This window comes from Choloepus didactylus, assembly GCF_015220235.1.
Source record: "Choloepus didactylus isolate mChoDid1 chromosome 26 unlocalized genomic scaffold, mChoDid1.pri SUPER_26_unloc2, whole genome shotgun sequence".
NCBI lineage: Eukaryota > Metazoa > Chordata > Mammalia > Pilosa > Megalonychidae > Choloepus > Choloepus didactylus.
In genome coordinates, this window is record NW_023637615.1 from 1,179,402 (window position 1) to 1,202,480 (window position 23,079).

The 23,079-nt window shown below is 40.3% G+C and overlaps 1 protein-coding gene across 1 annotated transcript; it reads right to left on the reverse strand.

The window, feature by feature from the left end:
* Positions 1–6,320: 6,320 nt before the first annotated feature.
* On the reverse strand, positions 6,321–23,068 carry LOC119525762 (proline-rich protein HaeIII subfamily 1-like). The gene is made up of 5 exons (XM_037824554.1): positions 22,784–23,068; positions 22,389–22,701; positions 13,359–13,464; positions 10,366–10,544; positions 6,321–8,628 (listed from the first exon to the last, which is right to left on the reverse strand). The coding sequence occupies exons 1-4, from the start codon at positions 23,066–23,068 to the stop codon at positions 10,367–10,369; spliced, it is 882 nt and encodes a 293-aa protein (XP_037680482.1). The 3' UTR covers positions 6,321–8,628; position 10,366.
* Positions 23,069–23,079: the final 11 nt, after the last annotated feature.

Below are 23,079 nucleotides of genomic sequence, written 5' to 3' on the forward strand. Positions count from 1 at the left end.
CCTTTGTCTAGTTTATGGATGGATGAGTAGAAAAATAGGGGAAGGAAACAAACAAACAAACAGACAAAGGTACCCAGTGTTCTTTTTTACTTCAATTGCTCTTTTTCACTTTAATTATTATTCTTGTTATTTTTGTGTGTGTGCTAATGAAGGTGTCAGGGATTGATTTAGGTGATGAATGTACAACTATGTAATGGTACTGTGAACAATAGAATGTACGATTTGTTTTGTATGACTGCGTTGTATGTGAATATATCTCAATAAAATGAAGATTAAAAAAAAGTGTATTGCATGTGAAATAACAATTAACTCAAAGGTACATTTAAGCTAGACCCTTCAGTGGTTTTCACCAATACTTATTATGCAACACAGAGGATTTCTTTTTAAAGAGGCCTTTGAGGAGCTTGTAACTGAATAGAGAATATATCTAAGCTAATTACAGAATATTAGATGTTGATATAAAATCAAGGGCTAAACAGTAAAATATAGGAAATATAACTAAATATGTTTAGAATTGGGAATATTTTCCTGGAGCAGGTAAGTCTTGATTGGACCTTCAAGTGTGTGCAGAATTTAGGTGATTTTACTTGAAAGGGAAAAAGAAAAGAAATCCAACTACAAGTAATACTCAAGGGTACTCTCCATGGTGAATAGTGGGAAATAAATGCTTACAGAGGTTTAATACTATCAAAACTTTTATTAAGCTCTCACCAAAAATACTCTGCAAATATATGACTCACTAACATAACTATGTATGCCTCATCTTGGAACCCAGGATTCTCTCTTTTGACTCCAGTGAAAGTCTTTAGCTGTTTCTGAAATACGTATTCCCTTCATGGGTATCAAAAGAAGAATGAAAATGGTATCTCACTGGGCACCATTTTTTCCACCCTAAGTGTTAGCTAAAAACTATCCATCTCTTGAAAGCTGAATGGATGTGCTGAAACCAAAAGTAAAAGAACAGGACTGATATTTTGTTCTGAAGTAAATCTAACTTCTATTTGGATTATTAGCACTTGAAATCTCAGATTCTCTCTCTCCCTCTCTCCCTCTCTCTCTCTCATAGTCATCTATGTATTAATATTTCATAAATAATCTACTTCCAAAAATGATTGAGACTACATGCAACAAAAGCTCTTACATTGTAATCTGTGAGTCACCTGCAATATCTACAAGATGTCTTCATGAAACATGAGGTGAGGTTTTCATTCAAGATTGCTCCAATGACATAGTCTATGTTTTCAACACTCTGTACTTTTTTTCTTGTAGATTCCTATTTCTTTGAAATCTTTTGCCTTTCTTCTCTGGTAGCAAAACAGCAGTAGCAAACCACCAAAGATGTCCATGCCCTAATGCCTGTAACCTGTGAATATTTAGGTTACATAACTTCAGATGGAATTAAGGCTCATAACCAGTTGACTTTAAAATCAGCAGATTATCCAGGCAGGCCCAGGGTAATCACAATGATCCTTAAAGTGGAAGAGGGACACAGAAGAGGACAGTCAGAGGGAAATATTGCTATGTAAGAAAGAAACAGAGAGATGCAGTATTGCTGGCATAGAAGGAGGAAGGGGAGCACAAAACAAGGAATGTGGACAGCTTGTGTAAGGTGAAAAGGCAAGGAAAAAGTATCTCCTCTAGAGCCCCCAAAAAAGAATGCAGCCCTACCCACACCTTGATTTTAGCACAGTGAGAGGACCTGTGTCAGTCTTCTAACCTTAGAAATGGTATGATAATAATCTTATTTTGTTTTAAGTCACTAAATTTCTGATAATTTTTATATGCACAATAGAATACTAATACACCTTCAGAAGCCCAAATAAAGATTATAGATTCCATGAATATAAGGTCCCTATCATGAAGTTCTGTCAGTTCCATGAATGCTGGGACTATGATTTAGATATAGGAGGGATATAGTGATTGTTTCTTGGGTTGATGAATGAGTAGATATCTCCTTATGGGAAAGTGGCAATTTAATTGCTATACCAGGCTGCAGGACCATGAAGACTGGAATATATATAGAGGCTCTTCTATGCTCAGTAAGAAACATAACTAAATGTATTTGTAAGGAATGATACTGAGATATATCTGCAATCCAGCAAAGACAGATGAGATCAACTACAGTGATAAAAAAATCAAATATTAGACAAGAGCACCAAAATAGGATGTGTCAGGGCAGAGGAAGTACATGAGGAATAAAGAGCAGCGCACGGAGATGGAGATTTTCCCTGAGATTGATAGGTTCCTGGCTACAGGGATTTTTATAAAGAATAAACTTGCCTAAGTTGGGATAGAGGATGACTGATTTGCACCTGAGGAGTGATGCTGAATGATCTCCATTTGCTGTTATTACATTTTTACTGTTGTTTCAACTGGCAAAATTCTTAATGTGTCAGTGCATCAACTTTGGAATGTGGCATGCTGAATTTTATTTTTGAGTCTTCTATATGCTATTGGCACTCATTCTCTCATTAGTAAAATCAGAGTGATAATCATACCTATCTCATAAATTGAGAATGGCATAACACATGTAATGTGTTTGACATCCAGTAAGTGTATCAATAAATGGAAGCTTTCATTATTATAATATTAATTATGTAATAGTTATATTTGGGGAAGAAAGAGTCTGATTTTGGGCACACTAATACCACCATTAATTGAAGCTAAAAGGCAATGTATTTTCTGAGAGGTCCTTAAATTGGCAAATATTGCATTCTACTCCAGGGCAGCCTTTTTGTTTTTTTTACTAGTTTTAAATGCAATTTTATTGAGGTCTATTCACAAACTATATAATCCATACAAAGGATACAATCACTGGCTCACAGTATCATCATACAGTTGTACATTCATCATCACAATTACAAAACACTATCATTACTCCAAAATAAGGAAAAAAGTAAAAAAGAATACCCCAAATATCCTGTACCTCTTATTGCCCCCTATTATTTATATATTTCTGTCTTTATTTTATAACTCATCTACCCATACACTGAATAAAGGGTGTGCCAATCATAAGGCTTTCACAATCACAGGGTCGCATGATAAAAGATATATAGTTATACAATAATCATCAAGACTCAGTCTACTGGATTACTGTTCATCAGATTCAGGTATTTCCTTCTAGCTATTCTAGTACACCAGAAACTAAAAAGGAACTTCTATTGAATGCACAAGAATAACCTCCAGAATGACCTCTCAACTCTATTAGAAACCTTTTAGCCACTGAAAGTTTATTTCATTTCATCTCTTTCACAGGTTTTCATCCAGGAGGCATTTTCAATCCCACAAAGCAAGGGTCAGGCTCATCCCTGGGAGTCATGACCAGTGAATAGGGAAGGATAGTGAGTTTATTTGCAGAGTCAGATGAGAGTGAGAGGCCACATCTGAGCAACAAAAGAGGTTCTCTGTGGGGGATGCTTAGGCATAAATATAAGTAGGCTTATCTTTTATTATATAGGAATAAGTTTCATAAGGGCAATCCCCAAGATCAATCTCTTGACTTATTAAATTGAGAGAGCCTAATGTATGTGCAAATACCAGGAATTCCCCAAGTGGGGAAGTTTAATATTTCCACATTTTTCTCTGGTTTCTCAAGGGGATTTTGCAAATAGTTTTTTTTTTTTTTTAATTTTTCTTCCCCAAATACTCTGGGATATATCAGGGTATACATTAAGCTGTACAGAATAACATTCCATTCCCTATTCTAGGTTCCACATTATTATGTTGTTTAAATAAACTGACCACACAGGTCAAATTAGATAGTGTGCCACAAAGAGTATAATTTTTTTTTACCAAATAAACATCTCTTAAGTAACAGTTAAAAGTTAAGAAATGATGTGAATGTGGTAGAAGTTTACAATCTAGGAATCTTTACAATAAGCCTTATTGAACATACTGTACTCCAGCATGTTGATTGTCCACTTTCTGCCCACATTCTATCCCCTGATAACCTATGCTCTTGAATACAATTATCAGCATTTGCTCATTATATCTCATTTATGTTAGTGAGGTCTTACAATATTCATCCTTTTATTTCCAGCTTATTCCACTCAGCATAATGTCCTCTAGTTTCATTATCCTAGTAGTGTGCTTCAAAACTTTATTTCTTCTTACAGTTGCTCAATATTCCATTGCATGTAGACATCACAGTTTGCCCTTCCATTGACCCATTGATGAACGCTTAGGTGACTTCCATCTATTGCAAATCAAGTCACACTTAAATGACTTCCACCACTGCCACAAACACCTGCCATAAAAATATGTGCAATGTGTATTCATGTCCCTGTTTTCAGCTCTTCCAAGTATATACCAAATATCAGGGTTGAAGGATCATATGACAACCCTATACATAGCTTCCTGTGGAACCACCACTCTACCCTCCTGAGGGTCCGCACCTCTCTACTTCCTTACCAATAGTGAATAGGTATATCTCTCTCTTCACATCCTCTTCAGGGGTTGTATCTTTCTGTTTATTTTTAAACAGTTTTATTCACACACCCTGAAATCCATCCTAAGTGAACAAACAATAGTTCCCAGTATAATCACATAGTTATGCTTTCACCATCACAAACTATATGAGGACATTTCAATTTCTTCCACAAAGAGGAGAAAAAAAATAAATAAATAAAATAAATAAAGAAACCTAAAAGAATTTTTGAAAAGGAGAAACAACAACCACCATTCCCTACCCCTCCCTTATACCTGTCTCTATTGACCCTTAGGTTTGGTACATCACCTTTGTTATAAATAATGGAAGAATGTCACAATATTGCTGTTAACTATAGACCTTAGTATGAATTGATCATATTTTTCCCATATGCCTTCCCATTTTCAACACCTTGCAATATTGACATTCATTTGTTCTCCATGACATAAAATTTTTCTTATATGTTTACATATAATTGCCATAATTCTCCACTCTGTCTTACTAAGTTACACAGTTTCAGGTTTTATCCTGTATCAAATATGCCCCAACCTTCCCTTTTCAACCATACTCACTCAGCTTTGTTCATTATACTTACAATGTTGTGCTACCATCCTATAGTATGGTGCTATCCAATTCTGAATCTTTCCAATCAATTCCATTGAACATTCTGTACTTCTTCAGCATTCAAAAGTCAATCTCTACCATCTCTCTACCTCCTGACAACCCATGCTCTTAACTTAAACTTTCAGGGTTTGCTCATTATAGTTAGTTCTTATTAATGAGAACATACTGTATTTGTCCTTTTGTTTCTGGCTAATTTTGCTCAACATAGTGTCCTCAAGGTTCATCCACTTCTTTGCATGTGTCATGACTTTATTCTCTTTTACAGCTGTAAGATATTCTATTGTATGTATATACCACAGTTTGTTTCTCCACTTGTCTGTTAATGGGTATTTAGGCTCTTTCCATCTCTTGACAATCATGAATAATGCCACTGTAAACATTAGTTTACAAATGTCCATGTCCTAGCTCTCATTTCCTCTGGCTGTAAAGCAAGTAATGGGATAGCTGGATCATATGGCAATGCTATACTTAGTTGCCTGAGAAACTGGCAAACTGACTTCCAGAGCAGTTGCACCATTCTACATTCCCTCCAATAGTGAATAAGTGTACCTCTTTCTCTACATCCACTTCAATTTCTGTGTTTCTGTGTTTTTTGTTTTTTGCGTGTTTTTTTTTTTTTTTTTTTTTTGGTAAATCTGTCCTCTTTTCTTAAGATTTTATAAAGCCAAAAAATTATCATTCCTCTAAAAGTCCAATATGGTAAGGATAAAATATCACCATTTTCTCTTAGTTAAGCATTTTCTTGCCAAACTGCAATTGCAGTTTATTCCTGTATGACCTTCATCATTTTTGCCATATTTGTATATCAACACCTTGTTAATTACTTAATATTCTTCCTTAAATCAAGTTGCTGTTCATTAAATAAATATATTTTTAAAAAGAAATTTATGTCAAGTGTAGTACTGGAAAGTGTTATGGTGCCCGCGAGTTAAGGTACAAGACAGCCAAACGGAATTTAAAAGAGCCTTTATTAGTCAGCTAGCTGGTGGCTGCTGCCTGTCACTCCGCGCAGGGAGTTCAGTGAGCAGCAGCCACCTGGAGAGTGCTTGAGACTTATATAGGCAGAAATCACATCCTGAAAATGCAAGCAAGCTACTTTGACAAAAGCAGAGTCGACGGCTAATTAATGGGTGCTTAAGGTCTTTAGCAACCTTGAGAAATTTTCTCAAGGCTGGTGCAATGGTTAATTATTGGAATGGTTACGCTTGGCTAATGCATACATCCGCAAGTCTCACTCCCTAAAATGGCACAGTTTCACTCCCTTCCTCTCAGGGCTTAAATGTTTACTTTGCAGTCATTACCGGTTGAGGGGGAAGGGGACTCTCTTGCTACAGATTAAGGGGAGGGAGCCCACTTCATTCCCCACTGGTTTTTAGGGAGAATCAAATCATTGTTTCCCCCGAGGGTAAGAATTGATATTGGTATTGGGACTGCAAAACCATAAGCTTCACGCTTTGAATACGTCGTTGGACAAATTTAACTAAACTGTTTATGACACAGGGGCCTATGATTAAGGCTAACGTGATAAGAGCCAGGGGTCTGGCAACTGCTGATATTAAGGTAGTTAACCATGGAGATTGAGAAAATATACTTTCAAACCAATTTGCCTCCTTTTTCCTTTGCTCTTCTCTATCCTGTATTCTCTTTTGGAGTTGGTTTAAACTTTCTTTAATTACACCTGAGTGGTTAGTATAAAAACAGCATGCTTCCCCCAAGGCTAAACAAAGCCCTCCCTGCTTTAAGAATACAAGGTCGAGTCCCCTCCGATTCTGAAGCACTACTTTTGCCAATGAGCTTAAGGACTCCTCAAATTTAGTAACGCTTTCTTCTAAGGTTTTTAGATCCTGGTCGATCTGAGTACTGAGGCTTTTAAAATTTTGGTCTCCTGTGACAAGTGCTGTGGTTCCTACTGCGGTTGCCCCCGCTACCCCAAGTCCCAGGAGCACTGGCACTAGTATTGGTCCCCCTCGCCTGACTCGTTTGAGGTTATTTAGCCCGAAGTGCTCCCTACCTCCCTCACCAGAGTAGTAATATACTTGGGGAGGGACATGGGTGAGAATGCATAGTCCTGGAGCCTTAGGTTGCATGAGGGTGGGGGGGGTATAAACACGGTGTTAACCCCGTTGTACAGGGAAACCATGTTCCTTTGGGCGCTACTAAGTAGTATCCGGTATGACCTGCCGGGCTGTTGCTAAAAATGGTTACCGAGGTGCAAGAATTAACGTAAGGAGAAGTAGACAGAGGGAATTGAGGGGACTGGAAGCATGGTCCTTGTCCTTGAAAGTCACCTAAAGTGAGTTTAGGGGTAGTGCCCCAGGGACAATAGTGTGAATTTTGGTGAATATTTGATAGGGAGACATTTTGAATGTTATTGTTAGTTACTCCTATACTCCGGTTAGCTCCCAGGCCTGTATAATAGGGTGCTTTGGGGTTTAGACATAGCCAGCAATCTTCAGTTAAGTTGGGGGAAGTTTGGTTTAAGAATTTAAACATGAGTTTAAGTGTATTGAATAGAGACTCTTGTCGGGAGTTTGGAGGTGGAGGGAGGGGAGTTGCTTTTGAAGATAAGGGGTGGCTTTTTATGGTGGAGTAAGGATGGGTAAGTGGGAAAGGAGTAGTTGTTACAGGTATTTTGATGTCGATGGGGTCCAGGGGCCCTATTGGATTTAAGGGCTTAGGAATTTTCCTTTTTTGAATAGTGAATAACACTCCGGGGTCATATCCTGACACATATAGGCGCAATCCCCACGTTTTTCCCCCCAACCACTGGGAATCTTCCCAATGCTGCTGTGGTTCAACAGTAACAGGGTTACAGTTCCCAATTACACAATTTTTAATAGGAGCTTCTGGCCTTATCTCCCTGGTGACCTTTAATAAATGATCTACGTTTTTCCATGGGGCTATGGTTTCACAGCCCCAACTATAACAGAAATAATCATCCTCTCCCCCACACTTTGAGGCACTTTTTGCAGACAGATATAATGTTGACTACGCCATAGCCCTCGTTCCAGTTCTAATTTACCACAACTGAAGCCCCAAAGCTCTACCCTTCCCCCTCTCAAATAGGTATTTACAGCTTCTGGTAGATTCCAGAGTCTCCCAAAGAGTTTACATAGGTCAAAAACAAATTTAGGGCTGCCAGGGGTGCTAATCTGGCTGACCACTGTTCCATCAATGGTGCAAGTTAACTGCCACGTATAATTAGTGGCTTGATGGGGGTTCTCGGCGGCTAGCATTGTTACTAGAGTCAGCATAATGGCGTACGTCGCTGCAGCCGAAGTTTTAGGGGATCTGATGTTTTTTTGTATGGACCATTCTGCGTTCTGGTCAGAGTCTGCCTTTTTAATTTGTGAGCGATGTATCCAAAATCTTTTACCTGCGACTTTCATGGCAGTCGGTGTACTTAGAATCACCTGATAAGGCCCAGCCCAGCGTGCCTCAAGGGAGGAGGGATTCCTTTTTCTGATCCACACTAAATCACCAGGTTCAGCAGTAGGGGTTTCTTCTTCCGCGGTGTCAGGTTTCGGACGGTGGGCGCTGACGACGTGATAGATGTTTTTGGAGCTGTAGTGTAAAGCCTGTAAGGACTTGAGAAGTTCAGAGTTAGACAGGGGGCAAGCTGCTCCTCCCTTAACTTGGGGAGGAGCGGGGGTGGGCTGCCGAACATGGCTTCGTATGGAGTAATACCTTTTACATAAGGAGTACACCTAGCTTTAAGTAAGGCAAACAGAAGAAGGCTCACCCAGTTTCCGCCAGTCTCTAATTTAAGTTTGGTGAAGGTTTCCTTAAGTGTCCGATTCATTCTTTCTACCTGTCCTGAGCTTTGCGGTCTGTAGATGCAGTGTAGCTTCCATTTGATTCCTAATGCTTTTACCAAGTTTGGGGTAACTTGGGCTATAAAAGCCGGACCATTCTCAGACCCCATTTCTACTGGTAGGCCAAACCGAGGGACAATTTCAGCCAATAATTTCTTAGCTACTACCTGAGCTGACTCTGACCGAGTTGGGTAGGTTTTAACTTATCCTGAGAAGGTGTCCACCAGCACAAGTAAGTACTTGTATTCCCCTGGTCTAGGAGGCAGTTTTGTGAAGTTTATTTTTTATTGCTTTTCTGGAAGTTGACCTCTTAGGCAGTGACTGGCGGCAGCAGGGGTACTTACATGGCTTGAGTTGACTTGAGCACAGACGTGACATTTTTTGCTTACTTCTTTTGCTAACTGAAAAAAGCTTACGTATGTAAAAGTCAGTTTTTAGCAGTTTAGCTAATTTTGTCCTTTTCAAGTGTGTACTTTGATGCGTTTGGAAAATTAAGTTTCTTCCCAGTGCTTCTGGTAGGAGGAGTTTGGAGTAGCCGAATATTAGAGTTTGTATAAGTTGGGGTAGCTTTTAGTACCCGGGGCAGTAGGAGGGGCAAAGCTTGAAGAGGCCCCACTGGTTTTAGGGCTGCTTCTTTGGCCGTCTGGCTGGTGAAAGCATTTTTTTTTTTGCCTCGGGCGTATTTTTTTCTGGAGGTTAGGAGACCACATTCCTGGTAGATGGTTTCATGCAAGTATGCGGTGGCAAATGCATACCGGCTGTCTGTGTAGACAGTTAGGCCAGCCTGCCGCAACCAGATTGAGGTGCTTTGAAACATAGGCTATGACGCGTTTCATGGCCCCAAGCACTGTGTTAACACTCCTTTTGCTGCCCTTTGTGCCTTGGCTACATGCAGCTGGAACGGCTTTTTGAGATTTGGGAGTGCTAAGGCTGGGGCTCGAGTGAGTGCCTGTTTTTAGAGTCTGAAAGGCTCCCTCCTCTTTACAGAATGCATATTGGTTTTGGCTTAGAGGGGGCCCTCTTTGTCCTTCTTTCTTACTGGACAGTCTATTACCTCCTCCCGACTTTTTTTCGAATTTTTGGTTCCTTTTTCGGTTTTTATTCCGCACCTGGTCTTCACTCATGGCAAGTAGGACCTTTGCCATTTTTTTTATTTAAATCTTCAGAACACTCTCTATTAGTGAAAACTTGTTGAGCAACCTTCACCAACTCGCTTAGTACCTTTCCCTCAAAGCCTTCTAACTTCTGTAATTTTTTCTTTATATTTGGGGCTGACTGGGCAACAAAAGCAATATTAATTGCTCGCCTGTTTTCTGGTGCCTCCAGATTTATAGGGGTGTATAATTGGTAAGCCTCCTGGAGGCACTCTAGAAAAGTGGCAGGGGACTTAGTGGCCCCCCTGAGTTACCTCAGTTACTTTGGACATATCTGTAGGCCTCCGCGCTGCTGCTCAGAGAGCCCCCATTAGAGTCTGGCGGTACCGTTCGAGAGTCTTCTTACCTTAATTCATGTTAGGGTCCCACCAGGGTCGGGTGAAAAGAAAAACGGTTTCGAGGCGGTCTGCTTCCGTGGTAGGTAGATCGTCTGGCCCCACGACTAGTTTCCATCCCTGGGCACGGATTCTCTTCCTCTTCTGACGTGAAAAGGGTTTGCAGAAGTTGATAGTTGTCCTATGTGGGCTGATGGGTAAAGAAAATGGACTCTAACAAAGAGATTAGTTGTTGGGGGTTTTGACCCTCTTGTATTCCTAGCAACTAAAACAGTAGGTGCTTAATAAATATAAACTGAAGCAATCAATATAAAGTATAGTGTCTGGGCTTTTGCCCAGAATAAATACTAAAAGTTTCAGCTGGAGCAGGGTTGGATGGAGAGACCAGAAACTAAATTCTGGGTCCCTCCTTGAGGAGGGAGTTAGCAGCAGGGACCCCTGCGCAGCCCGGTGAGGTAGAGCAGCCAGGCCCCAGCATTAGGGGCCCGAACGAATAAAGGACTGAGTCTTTCCCCAAGGGGCATGGCGCCTCAGGCCTGGCTTCAGGTGGGCTGCGGCGCCGGGAGTTTGGAGGGGGGGCACATGTAAAATACAGTAAGAACACTGGGTCAGAGTCTCATTTAATGAACCTCTGTGATAATTTTTCACTGGAAGGAGAGAACTTTTTTTTTACACAAGGTCAAGGGATGAGGATTTTCTCCAAATAGAATTTTGTTGGATTACTCATTTCAACATATTTGAATTTGAATGCAGCTTGCTAGGTTCACTATTAGCAACATTGCACAATTACTTTATGTTATTTAAGAACCATAGAAAGGAATGTTCTAGAAATCTCTTAACTTAAATTTTAAAACAAAACTGAATATTTGCTAAGGGCATGATCTTATTATTAATTTACAATTCAGCCATCAGCAAAAATTTAGTAAGTGGAGCAATTTCATGGATTTCTAAACATGACATAAAAACATGACTGCATACTTACTATCTATTGCACATTTCACTTTATTGATAGAGTTAAAAAATTTCAAGTTGATGGATTTCATAAAGTAGATGGCAACTTAACATTTTACTGTACTCTACATTCACTTTGCTAAACAAAAGCCTTTAAACAGGCCACAAAACACTGCAATAACACATTTATTTCCTAATAAAATAAACCTTTTTAATAACATTGAAGTAAAATGGTTTTACCTTTGCATTAAATGACATACCATGAACTTCTGCAATATAAAACTACTTTAAAAATGAGTATTAAAAGCTATTTACAAACTCCGGAGTGGGAACAAGGGGTCCTCCTGAACTTAGGGTAGGGGGGAACCTGAACTATTCCCGGAAAGGGCCCCGCGCTAGGGGCAGAGGGTCCTATGGAATAAGGTGGGGGCCGTGATAAGGGGGGAGTATTTTGTGGGGGGTTGAGGACTGGTGGCCTTTTGGGTGGCCCTTTAGAATGAGTACATCTTGCTTTTTGGAGGTTTAGGTGTTGAACAATTTTAGTCCCAGGGAGCCGAGTGGCAGCCCGCGCCTCCCTGCCCTCAGGTGGCCTGCCTCGCCCCCTGCCCAGGGAAGTGGCCTCTGGCCCCTAGCAGGGTTCCCGTGAGGACATGCAGCACTCGTACCACCATGGTGCCTCAGACATAGACAGGTGGGCTCCAGCGGGACAGCTGTCACTTGGCAGGTCACAGGGATGAGCGTGAGGCTTACCGTGCCCCATGGGGAGCCTCTGCCCCCACCCCCACCTCCTGGCTGAACGCAGAGAAGCCACTTGTCTTCACTAATCTCCCCCTGCCCCCCGACCTTGGCCTTTCCATGTGGCTGTTTTTGATGCCCAAATACGCTGTTCAGTGGGGCTTTGGCCCACACTCCCAAACAGGGGCTTGCCATTTCTAGAAAGTACAAAAGGATCCTCTGAGGTCAGAGGCTGTAAGACAAAAAGCAAGTGGTGTCACTAAGAAAAGATGAGCCACTTTTAAGCACCAGGCCAGCAGTTAACACCACCTCCCAGGGGGCTGGCATGTCTTCAGGATCTGGGAACACACTGGCTCCAGGACACCCCTGGATGTACAAGCAGACAGATGTCCTGTGACTTATCACGGAACAGAAATACCAAAAACAAAGGATGCTGGGGACCATTCCCTGGCTCACATACTTGGGGATCCGCCTCTGCTCTTTCTCCAGTCAGTGTCCAGCTGGTGACTGCTGATCATAGACAAATAATTTACTGGTGGCCTGTTTTACAGGGGAAAGCTTGTGCCCTGGCCAGAGGCAGGTCCTGGCACCTGCTCACCACTTCAGCGCTTGTTTACCAGCGCTCAAACCTTGGGGATAGGCTTGCCCACCTGGCCCGGCAGCAGGAAGGCAACACCCGAGTCTGTAGCCACGCGCCGCTGCCTGCAGACAAAGGGCCTGTTCACGCCCACCCCAGCCCTCCTGGAGCCTGTGGACAGCACAATATGCAGAAAAATGATTAAGCCATTTGGGGCGGTCAGTGAGGATGCCGATCCAGGTTTCAATATAGGGAATTTGATTCGGGTGTCCTGCACTCCCATAAATGACTCTTTGAACCTGAAAGGTAATTAGCAAATTTAGAGTCCCCTGGGAGGGGGGCAATTAGAATTTGGAAAGGTTGGCCATTTGAATTTGCAAAGGGCCCGGAGAGCTCCTGGGTTGACCGTAGCCCCCAACCCTGCAGCTCGTCGGCGGAAGTCCTGAACATTTTTCAAAAAACATTGCAACGGAGAGCAAGCGGAAGCAGATGGAGACTGACCCTATGGGACTGACAGTTGGCAAAACAGAAACAGAACGGAACAAAGACACCAACAACAAAACACAAAACAGAGACTAAGTCTGCACTAAGAGACCAATTCCAAACCTGTACCAGAACCTAAAACCTGAGGCCACCAGCCACCGTCGTGGTCCGAGGCCGGGTCTCGGAGTTACGGCTGCGTCCAGCCCTCCCAAAGACCCTAAAGGGGTTCCCCACCAGACCAGATTAGAGATCTCTTACCGTTGTGGGCCCATGTCCAGATGGCTCCAGAGGCAGATTTTCGAATCTCGAGGCCCGACCACTCGGTTCTCCACCGGGGCTGAGGAACGTCTCTCAGCGCGCCCCCCTGGGGGAAGACCGGTAGTCAGACCTCGTCTCGACCGATAAGCCTCGGAGTACGCCGAGGAGAAAATTCTCGCTGGGGCCTCCAAATGTTATGGTGCCCGCGAGTTAAGGTACAAGACAGCCAAACGGAATTTAAAAGAGCCTTTATTAGTCGGCTAGCTGGCGGCTGCTGCCTGTCACTCCGCGCAGGGAGTTCAGTGAGCAGCAGCCGCCTGGAGAGTGCTTGAGACTTATATAGGCAGAAATCACATCCTGAAAATGCAAGCAAGCTACTTTGACAAAAGCAGAGTCGACGGCTAATTAATGGGTGCTTAAGGTCTTTAGCAACCTTGAGAAATTTTCTCAAGGCTGGTGCAATGGTTAATTATTGGAATGGTTACGCTTGGCTAATGCATACATCCGCAAGTCTCACTCCCTAAAATGGCACAGTTTCACTCCCTTCCTCTCAGGGCTTTAATGTTTACTTTGCAGTCATTACTGGTTGAGGGGGAAGGGGACTCTCTTGTTACAGATTAAGGGGAGGGAGCCCACTTCAGAAAGCCACTATTGTTTGCTCTAAATAGAAATATTTTTGTGTAAGTGTAATAAAGCCAAATTATTATTATTCAATTCTAGGTATAAATTTGGCTGTTTGGCAAAGATTCTGAGCTAGAATCCCTGACTCTCTTAGATAGTGAGATATGTAAAAGGAGGAAAGGCAGAGAATCAGAACACAGAAGTTACAAGGTTCTGATTTCCAGATGCTGCAAGCTGTGTTGGCTTCAAAACCTTCATTCTGCTTTCTGACACAGTTAATTTACACATGCATAATTTTTATAAGATTATTATATCTCACTATTATTTTAATGCTCTATAGCACTTTAATCTAATTAAAACTGGCCCATTCATTTATTCATTGACTCATTAAAAAATATTTATTTTCTACCATGTGCCAAATGCTTTTTTAATTATCAAAGCTTAGGTAGTGAAAAAGGAGACAAAAGAAATCCTTTCCTTCATGAAGATGTACATTAACAAATAAATATGAGCTATAAATAGGTAGGTAGCTAGGTATGATGATCAGAATTATACAGGAAAATAATGTAGGTAAAGTGGGGGATAGGGAATATTCAAAAAGATAATCAAAGGCCTGAGTGAGATGAGGGACATAGTTATGAAACTATCTTTGAGAAGACTGTCCCAGAGAAAAGAGCTAACACAAAAAGCATTAGGCATATTCAAGACACAACAAGTTTGTTGGCATTGCTAGAATAGAGTGAGTTAGGAGAAAAGGGAAGGAGATAAGGTCAAAGAAGTACCAAGGGACCAGATCACATATGATCTTGTAAGTCACTGGAAGGTTTTTGGCTTTGACTGTAAGTGAATTATGCACTCCATCCCTTGTGTGAGGGTTAAGAATGACATGTTTTGAGATACAACTTTAAATATTTTCAGTCTGCTGAATAAACAATGGACTACTTTATTTTAAGAAACTATAAGGTATCTGAAAATGAGAAAAGTCAGGTAGCCATTACAATTAATTAGGCAAGAGATAATATTGACTTGGACCAGGATGTTAGAAGAGGAGGTGGGGTTTCTAAATATATTTAGAAGGTAGAACCAATGGGATTTAGTGGTTGAAACTCAGGAAGGAATCCAAAGGGTTTGGCTTAGCAACTGGAAAGACAGCATTCCCATGAACTGAGATAGATATCATTGTGGGAAGATGAAACTTTGGTTAAGTTTGGGATGAAGAATTCCTTTTGGAATATGATTTTGAGATATATTTTAGACATTTAAGTTGAGATGCCAAGTAGGCAGTTGAACATATGAGAGTGAAGCATGGGAAGAGTTTGGACTGGGAAAAATTATTTGAGAGGCATTACCATGTAGATAACATTTGAAATCATGAGATTGTTTGAAATCACCAAAATAATATTTATAGGCATGGTATAAAAGAAATTTGAGAACTGATCCTTCTTTAGGAGTTGGTAATATAAGGTAAGATGAGCAAAGAACATAGAGGAGAAGCAAATAAGGTGGAAAAAAAACTAGGAGTATGTCATGTCCTGAAAACAAATTGAAAAAGTGATTTAATGAGGTTGGATGAAATGTGAAAGGTGAAGATAAAGAATGATGAGGTCTGAGACTTTAAATATTCTATTTGAAAATATGAAGGTCATAGGCCATTTTGACAATGGTACTTGTGTTGAAGAGGGTATCCATAGAGAACAGATAATAAAAATTATAGAATATTTGAAGAGAAAGTAGAGAAAAGAAGTAGATAAAACTCTCAGGAATTTTGATGTGAATGAAACTGAAATACTAGTGTCACTTAGGGACCAAATGAGAGGAAAGTGAGATCAAGAGAGAGTTTGTTTTATGTAATTAGAAATTATAATACATGTTTAAGCTTATGAAAACATCTAGAACAGAAGATAAAATCATGTGTCACTAAAATGCCTTTTAATAGGCAAGAGGATATGGGATCAAATGCAATAATAGAAGGGTTGGCTTTGTATAACATATGCAGCTCATCTGTAGTAGCTGGAGGAAAGATAGGGTACATGGACCCTAGTAGTCTGTTTCATAATTGTAAATCCTTCTATTTTGCATTTGTATAACTTTCCATGGCCACTATGTGCTCTCCACATCCTAGAGTCCCTTCACAGTCACAGTCCAAATTCTTTCTTCTCTAAGATATTTTATTTGATAACAATTCACACCTTTGCCTGTCTTGCCTGAACTGTGATGACACTAATTAATAAGGTACATTTCAGTGTTCAACATATTATGTCTTGTTTGGTCCTCAGTACCATGTGTACAAGATTTGACTCTCCAAAACAGGTTAAAACTCTAGATATCTCTACTGTATTCACCCATACAACTGGTGAACTTATGCATTTTTAAAGACCACCACATAATTTGCTCTTTTCCTGAGGAACATTTTGTGACCCTCTCCCCAGAGTTAAATCCTTCTTTCCTTCTGCCTCTAGCATTTTCTGTCCCAAGCTCAAATCTCTTTAAAAACAACTCTCAAACATGATTGGAAATATATCTCTTAAATTCCCCTATTGATTATTTAGAATAGTAATTGAATGTTACTTTATTTGCATTGTGAGCTATAAGACATTATCTTGCACATAACAGGTGCTAAACTTATAGATGAAAAAAGTAAAAATATTTAGCATTATGTTAAGTATATAGCAGTAGGTGCTGACCGAAGGACATTTAGTAGTTGAAATCATTGGGTACTAGGAGCAGTGATTCAATTTCTTATGGTTATTAGTAAATAGATTTTAGTCACAGAATAAAGGACTATTTATCTCTGGCAAGAGGTAGGGGAGGTGGATCATTGTTGATTGTGGTAAACACAAGTTTTATTGATGGTGCCACTTGACTTAGTGAACGTTGATAGAGAAGAGTGTCAGCTCAGTGGGAGAGGTTAGTGACATGAGCTATAACTGTCATACAATCCAGCTCAATTAACTTCTTTCAATTATCTATTGAATAACTCTTCCCAGGAAACTTGATCTATTCTTTTCCCCACTGTCAGGTACACTCTAACACCAACTTTTTGTTTTACTGGCAAATTCTCCATTTTCTTTTTTTGGTTTAGATGCCATCCCCTCAAATATAAATTTTACCTCTCTCCCCTCACCACATTGCCTCCACCATTATTCTTTCTCAATACTATGTTCTTTCAAAACTCCTAAAACAATGATTGCAATTTATTTTTGTGTTTAAGTAAGTTATATCTAGCACAGTACTTGGCAGACAGTTTGTACTCCACATATTTTTAATTAATTAATAAGTATTGAATGGATGGATGGAATGACAGATAAATGGATGGATGGATGGGTGGGTGGATGGAGGAATGAATTTTGAACTTGTGGGGTGCTTAGGCCTTTTTTCATTCATAGCACACTTAGAATATATAAGATTATCCAGGGATTTGTTTTATCAGTAAAATAAGACATAAGATATTTCCTAGCTTTCATTAAAAGGAATTTTAATTATTACATAATATATCTTTGAGTAGATGAACCAAAGATTGTCTACTATAAGCCAGATATGATAAAAGAGCTTTATCCAACTATTGATCTGTTCCTCACAGTGATGCTGCAATGTAAACTGCATTATTTTTATTTTGCATTTGGGAAAGCTGAGGCACAATAAATTCAATCAAATTTCTCAAAGTCTTATAGCTAATATGTGGCAGAACTGGGTATTAAACCCAAAATTGTCTGACTCAAAAACTGTTGCTCTTTCTAATAAACCAAGCCAACTCTATATATAATCTTAACAAATCTATCAAAAACATGTAATGCATTAATTGTTATAAGAATATGTATTGACTAAATTAAATCACTTAAATTTTAATACATACTGATAATATTAATATGTGCAATGATAACGATAAGTTAGAGGTTGCAAACTGGTAATCTCTGAGCCAGATTGTTTGGGGAAAAGTGGTGCAACAAAGAGATTGAGTAAAATGTTAAAAAATTTTGAACAATTATTTTGTTTGTTGGAAGAATTCACACCTATACATGCAGGCACACACAATTCAGATACCTGTCCTCTCCTGAGAAATCTTTAGTTATTTCAGTATAGGATTCCTGTTTTGCTGGCAGAAGTGTGTTAGAGCCTGGAGGTGCTGCCTCTTTTAGATGAAGTAACAGCCTCCAATTCACCCGTCACGCAGGCCAGTTTATCTCTCTGGTAACTAGACACTTTCATTTGAGGTCAATCATATAATAGATCTAAGAAATCTCATTTAGAATCTGAAGAAAATTAAATTCTTCTTATTTCCCATTTCTCTTCTCTTCCTCTACTGGCATTGCAACAAGTCTCATTATCATAGTTTGAAACACTCCTTACTGCAAAAATTACAGTTAATATGAAAATGAAATTACAAAATTATTTTAATTATTGAAGACAAATTTGTATAGAGTTCCTTGATACTGATAAGTGTCTGATAAAACTATAATAATATACAATTGAGAGGAGGAAAAATATATAAAATTAACCACCATTCAAACACCACATTGAATTTCAGCTTATACTAATTTTCATTTTCAGGAGGACATTAATAGATTCTATTTAATTTTAACTGAGCTAAAAGAAACATAATCAACAAAACAAAGAAACTCTAGCTAATTAATTCCCAAGCAACTATGCTTCTTAAAATATGATTGTGTTTGAGTCACATGAGGTTGTTTTGGTGACAGAGGTGGGAGATTTTATAATTTTAAAGTTATATATGTTGCCTTGCCCATGATCATAGGTGGCTCATGTATTGAGACAGGAAAAATAAACAAACAAATAATGATTTTGTTGAACTCTTTTAACAACACAAGGAGAAAAAATAATCTCTGTATTTCTTCCCTCCATTATAAAAAGCCAAAGAATAGTATTTTGCCAGTGGGCCTACTTCTATCCTTTGGAGAGCTGACAGACTTAAATAACAAAATAAAATCAAACACCCTATAAATGTTAGATCCAGAGGCTAATTATATCTCTAACCCTCCATGTGGCTTTTGAGGTGAATACATCAATATTGACTGAGTTCTCCTGATTACAAGCAGACACACCTGTTAGCCAATACATTACCAGCATTACACTGTGAGCCAATGAATCCACAGATACACAGTCCTTGACCCAAAAATACATACGTGATACCTAGATGTCCATGTAATCAATACATATGAAGCAGAAACACTTCACAGAAACATTTTTTAGGATTTAAGTCACAGCTTAGAATGCCTTGAATGCAATATTTTCACAAGCTATGACCTTATGAATTAAATTGATCTTTTCTACCCTATGGCAATTTAGGAAACCATTTCACCAATAATGTTGAGCACTCTGGTTATAGATGCAAACCTATGAAACACGGGTCAAAGTAAAAGAAAAAGTTAGATCTATTTGAATATATCCAACTATACTGCACTCAAGGGCAGTAAGAATCACCAAGTAGAATTAATATTCTTTTACTGTCTTTTTCATATAATTTTATTGTTTCCAAAATGCGTCTGCAAAACCTCAAGGAATAAAGAATATTTTCCACTATTCATGGAGATTGAAGAGAGATGAGAAATAAATAATTCCCATATTCAATGATGAAAACTGTGTTTCATACTAGAGCAGTGGTTATAAATATATTGATATATTCACATCCTTAACTATATATTTATCAATATCAAATAGCTAACATGTATTGAATACTTTGTGTTAGGATTTACACTGCTTTGTATGAAGTATCCACATATAACTCAAGTTGGTATGTAATATTAGATGAGGCATGTTCCAGCTTGCTAAAGCTGCTATTATGCAAATGGATAGGCTCTTATAAAGGATATATATTAGGTTACAAATTACAGGTTTAAGGCCATAAAAGTGTCCAAACTAAGGCATCAACAAAAGGATACCTTCAATGAAAAAAGGATGATGTCATCTGGAATACCTCTGTCAGCTGGGAAGTCACAAAGCTGGCATCTACTGGTCTTTTACTCCTGGATTCTTGTTCCAAAATGGCTTTCTCCAAAATGTCTCTGGGTTTCTGTCTCTTTTAACTGCCCTCTCAGATCCTGTGCATGCTCCCTCTAAGAATCTGTGGGTCCTCTGTTAGCTTATCCAGGGCAAACTCTGGGCTTAATCTCTTAACATCTCCAAATGTCCTTCTATCTGCATCTCCAGGTATCTGGGTCTGTGTCAGCCCCTGAGCTCTCTTAAGGACTCCAATAAACTAAACAAGACCCAACTTGAATGGGATGGGGTCACACCTCTATGGAAATAATTTAATCAAAATGTCTCAACTGCAGTTGGATGCATCACATCTCCATGGAAACAACATAATCAAAATATACCACCAATAGTAAGTCTGCACACACAATATTTCATTAAACAACATAGTCTTCCCTGGGGTATGTAGCAGTTTCAAACAGGCACACAGTGCCTGAAAATAAATTAGTTTAGAAACTTAAGCATGTTTGACAGGCAAGAGATCCAGGATTTTATTTTAGCTCAATCTGAATCCAAAGCCTATATTGTCCTTATTTGGGAGAATGTAAGTTTAAACAGATGCGCGCGCGCGCGCACACACACACACACACACACACACACACACACACACACACACGAATTTTTGTAGACACATAAGTATTGTCTTCTGTTGACAGGAATGTGATAAACAAAATACCACAAACTTAAATAACAGAAATTTATTGTTTTACACCTTGGAGGCTGCAAGTCCAAAATCAAGCTCTCAGCAGGGAATGCCTCCTCCAATGTCTATAGCATGCTGGTGGTAGCTTGCTGGCAATCGTTCTCTGCATCCTCACATACTGATCTGTCTCTTCCTGTCCCCTCCTGTTTCTTGTACTTTCTTGTCCAAATTTTGTTTGCTCATAAAGACTCCATTCATACCAGATTAAGGCCCATCCTGATTCAATTTGTCCTCATCTTAAAAGGATCTCCAAAGATCCTATTAATAAATGAGTTCACACTCACAGTACCAGGGGTTAGGACTTGAACATGTCTTTGTGGGAGACATTATCCAGTCTACCACACACATATTCACACACACATAAGAATACATCTGAACACAAACCAACAGGAAAAATATAATTAAGAGGAATTATTTTTCACAAATTGATATATACAATGAGCATTATATACTTGTGTATATGTTTTGGGTAATTTCCCAAATTTTCATAATCAAGCAGAGTTCTAGAACCAAACTCCTCATCTTACCTTGAACTTTTAGTGACTTCTCCTGAAAACTCCATATATATTACTGTCATCATTTCACCTGTTACCCAATTGGACATTCATTATCTTTGTTAATTCTTCTATCTTTCCTAATTTCCATATCCAGTCACTCATCCTTTACATTATGCCTTTGCGGAGGCCTAAACCTCCTTTTGGCTTTGTGGGAAGCTGAGTTTTGTTGCTTATCTTATGATATTTGCACAAAATGCTTTACTCTTAGAGAATCCTTGCTAATACATTAGCTATTTAGCTTAAGTAATTGCTTCTCTTAGAGAAATCTGCATGTTGATCACGGACTGTCCATGATTAAAACAATTTCAAAAACTAAAGTATAGTTTTTCGCCATGAAAATGACTTCATCAGAAGTTTTATTGAGTCTTGAACATTTCAATTGTCTGTTCCACAGTTGTCCATCAAGAAGATATATTTCATCTCTGTATTTAATATTGGTTCCATCCTTCTGTTACAAGGAAGGCTCTTTCTGGAAGACAATTTTTAAATGTCTTTTTAAAATGCTTGTGTGTGTGTTTGTGTGTGTGTGTGTGTGTTTGTACATTTGTATATGGTTGCTGGTCCATTCTGCCACAATGGATATTTGAGGATTGATTCAACCTGTCAAGCCCTATTCCAGTTTTATATAATTCTCTCATCAATGATACACAAAGCTTCCTTGATATAAAATGACACCAAATGGTGGCATTAAGTATGTTATGTAAAATGCCTAAAATTAAATGAATACATTTTTGAGTATACTTAATATATTAAGGAACAGATCTTAAATTTGGACAAGTAATTATAAAGGTTTGTAATCTTTGCTAAACCAGAAATGATTCTTCTTACCTACTATGCAGCTCCTCCTGAAGGCAGCTGATTATATTTAAAAAGAGCAACAGAAACAAAGAGAGGTATAAGTGGCCCTAAATTACCTGGAAGGTAACTTTGGAAATCAAAACTCTGTATTTATTTGATATGTCTGTAATTCCCATTTGTAAGAACTACATAAATGGAGCTTTTGTGTATTTCAATGTTGTCCAATTTTAACAAAAGTATCTTTATTATAATTTACTTTTCAGAATATTGACCCCCGCCCCCCTCGCGCGGCCCCCGGGTAATCTGGGGTGGGCGGGGCCTGCCGGGAGCCCCCCCCCGGCCCCCCTGGGACCCCCTCACCTGGCCCGGGGGGCTGGGGAGGCTCGGTGAGCTCCATGCCGGGCGCGCGGCTTGCCTTGCCCGGCCGCCGCGCCGCCCCGCCCCGCCCGCTCTCCTCGCCGCTTGTGGGGCGCCGAGACCCCCGAAGCTCCCGGAGGGCGGGAACCTGTCCTGCCTGACTCCCCGGGACCCGGTGACCTCCTCCGGCCCGGCGGAGCCCGGAGGCGGGGCTCCGGGGGCGCGCCAGCCCCCTCCCCAAATGGCAAACTGAAAGTGTCCCGCCCCGGCCCGGGCGGGAGTCGCCGGGCGGGGGTCTGTGGGGGGCCTTGAAGGCCTGGGGGAGGGAACCAGGCTGGCCCTGATCCCGGGCCGCCCCGCCCCTTCGGGACCCCGGCAGAGGCCCTCAAATGTCTTACATTCAGAGGCCTCTGGCTCCTCCCCCTTGGGTGGCGGGGCCGGGGTCTGTGGGGGGCCTGGAAGGCCCCGGGGGAGGGGACCCGGCTGGCCTTGGTCCTGGGCCGCCCCTCCCCCTCTGGGCCCCGGTAGACGCGCTCAAAGCTTCCCCCCGCCTGTGGGACCCCGAGTTCCCCGAGGGTCCGGGGGAGCGGGCACCCGGCCTGCCCGAGTCCCCGGGGCCTGGAGGCCTCCCCGGGCCCGGCGGAGCTATGGGAGAAAGTGTGTTCATACTGTGTCTTCCTCATATTCCTGCGTG

Excerpts from the sequence above, each read along its gene's own strand:
- LOC119525762 (XM_037824554.1), bottom strand. The coding sequence starts at position 23,068 with ATGAGGAAGACACAGTATGAACACACTTTCTCCCATAGCTCCGCCGGG. Across the intron at positions 13,465-22,388 it reads TCCCCAGCCCCCCGGGCCAG|GGGGGCGCGCTGAGAGACGT; the intron begins GTGAGGGGGTCC and ends GTCTTCCCCCAG. Across the intron at positions 10,545-13,358 it reads CTGGACATGGGCCCACAACG|CCCACATAGGACAACTATCA; the intron begins GTAAGAGATCTC and ends TTTACCCATCAG.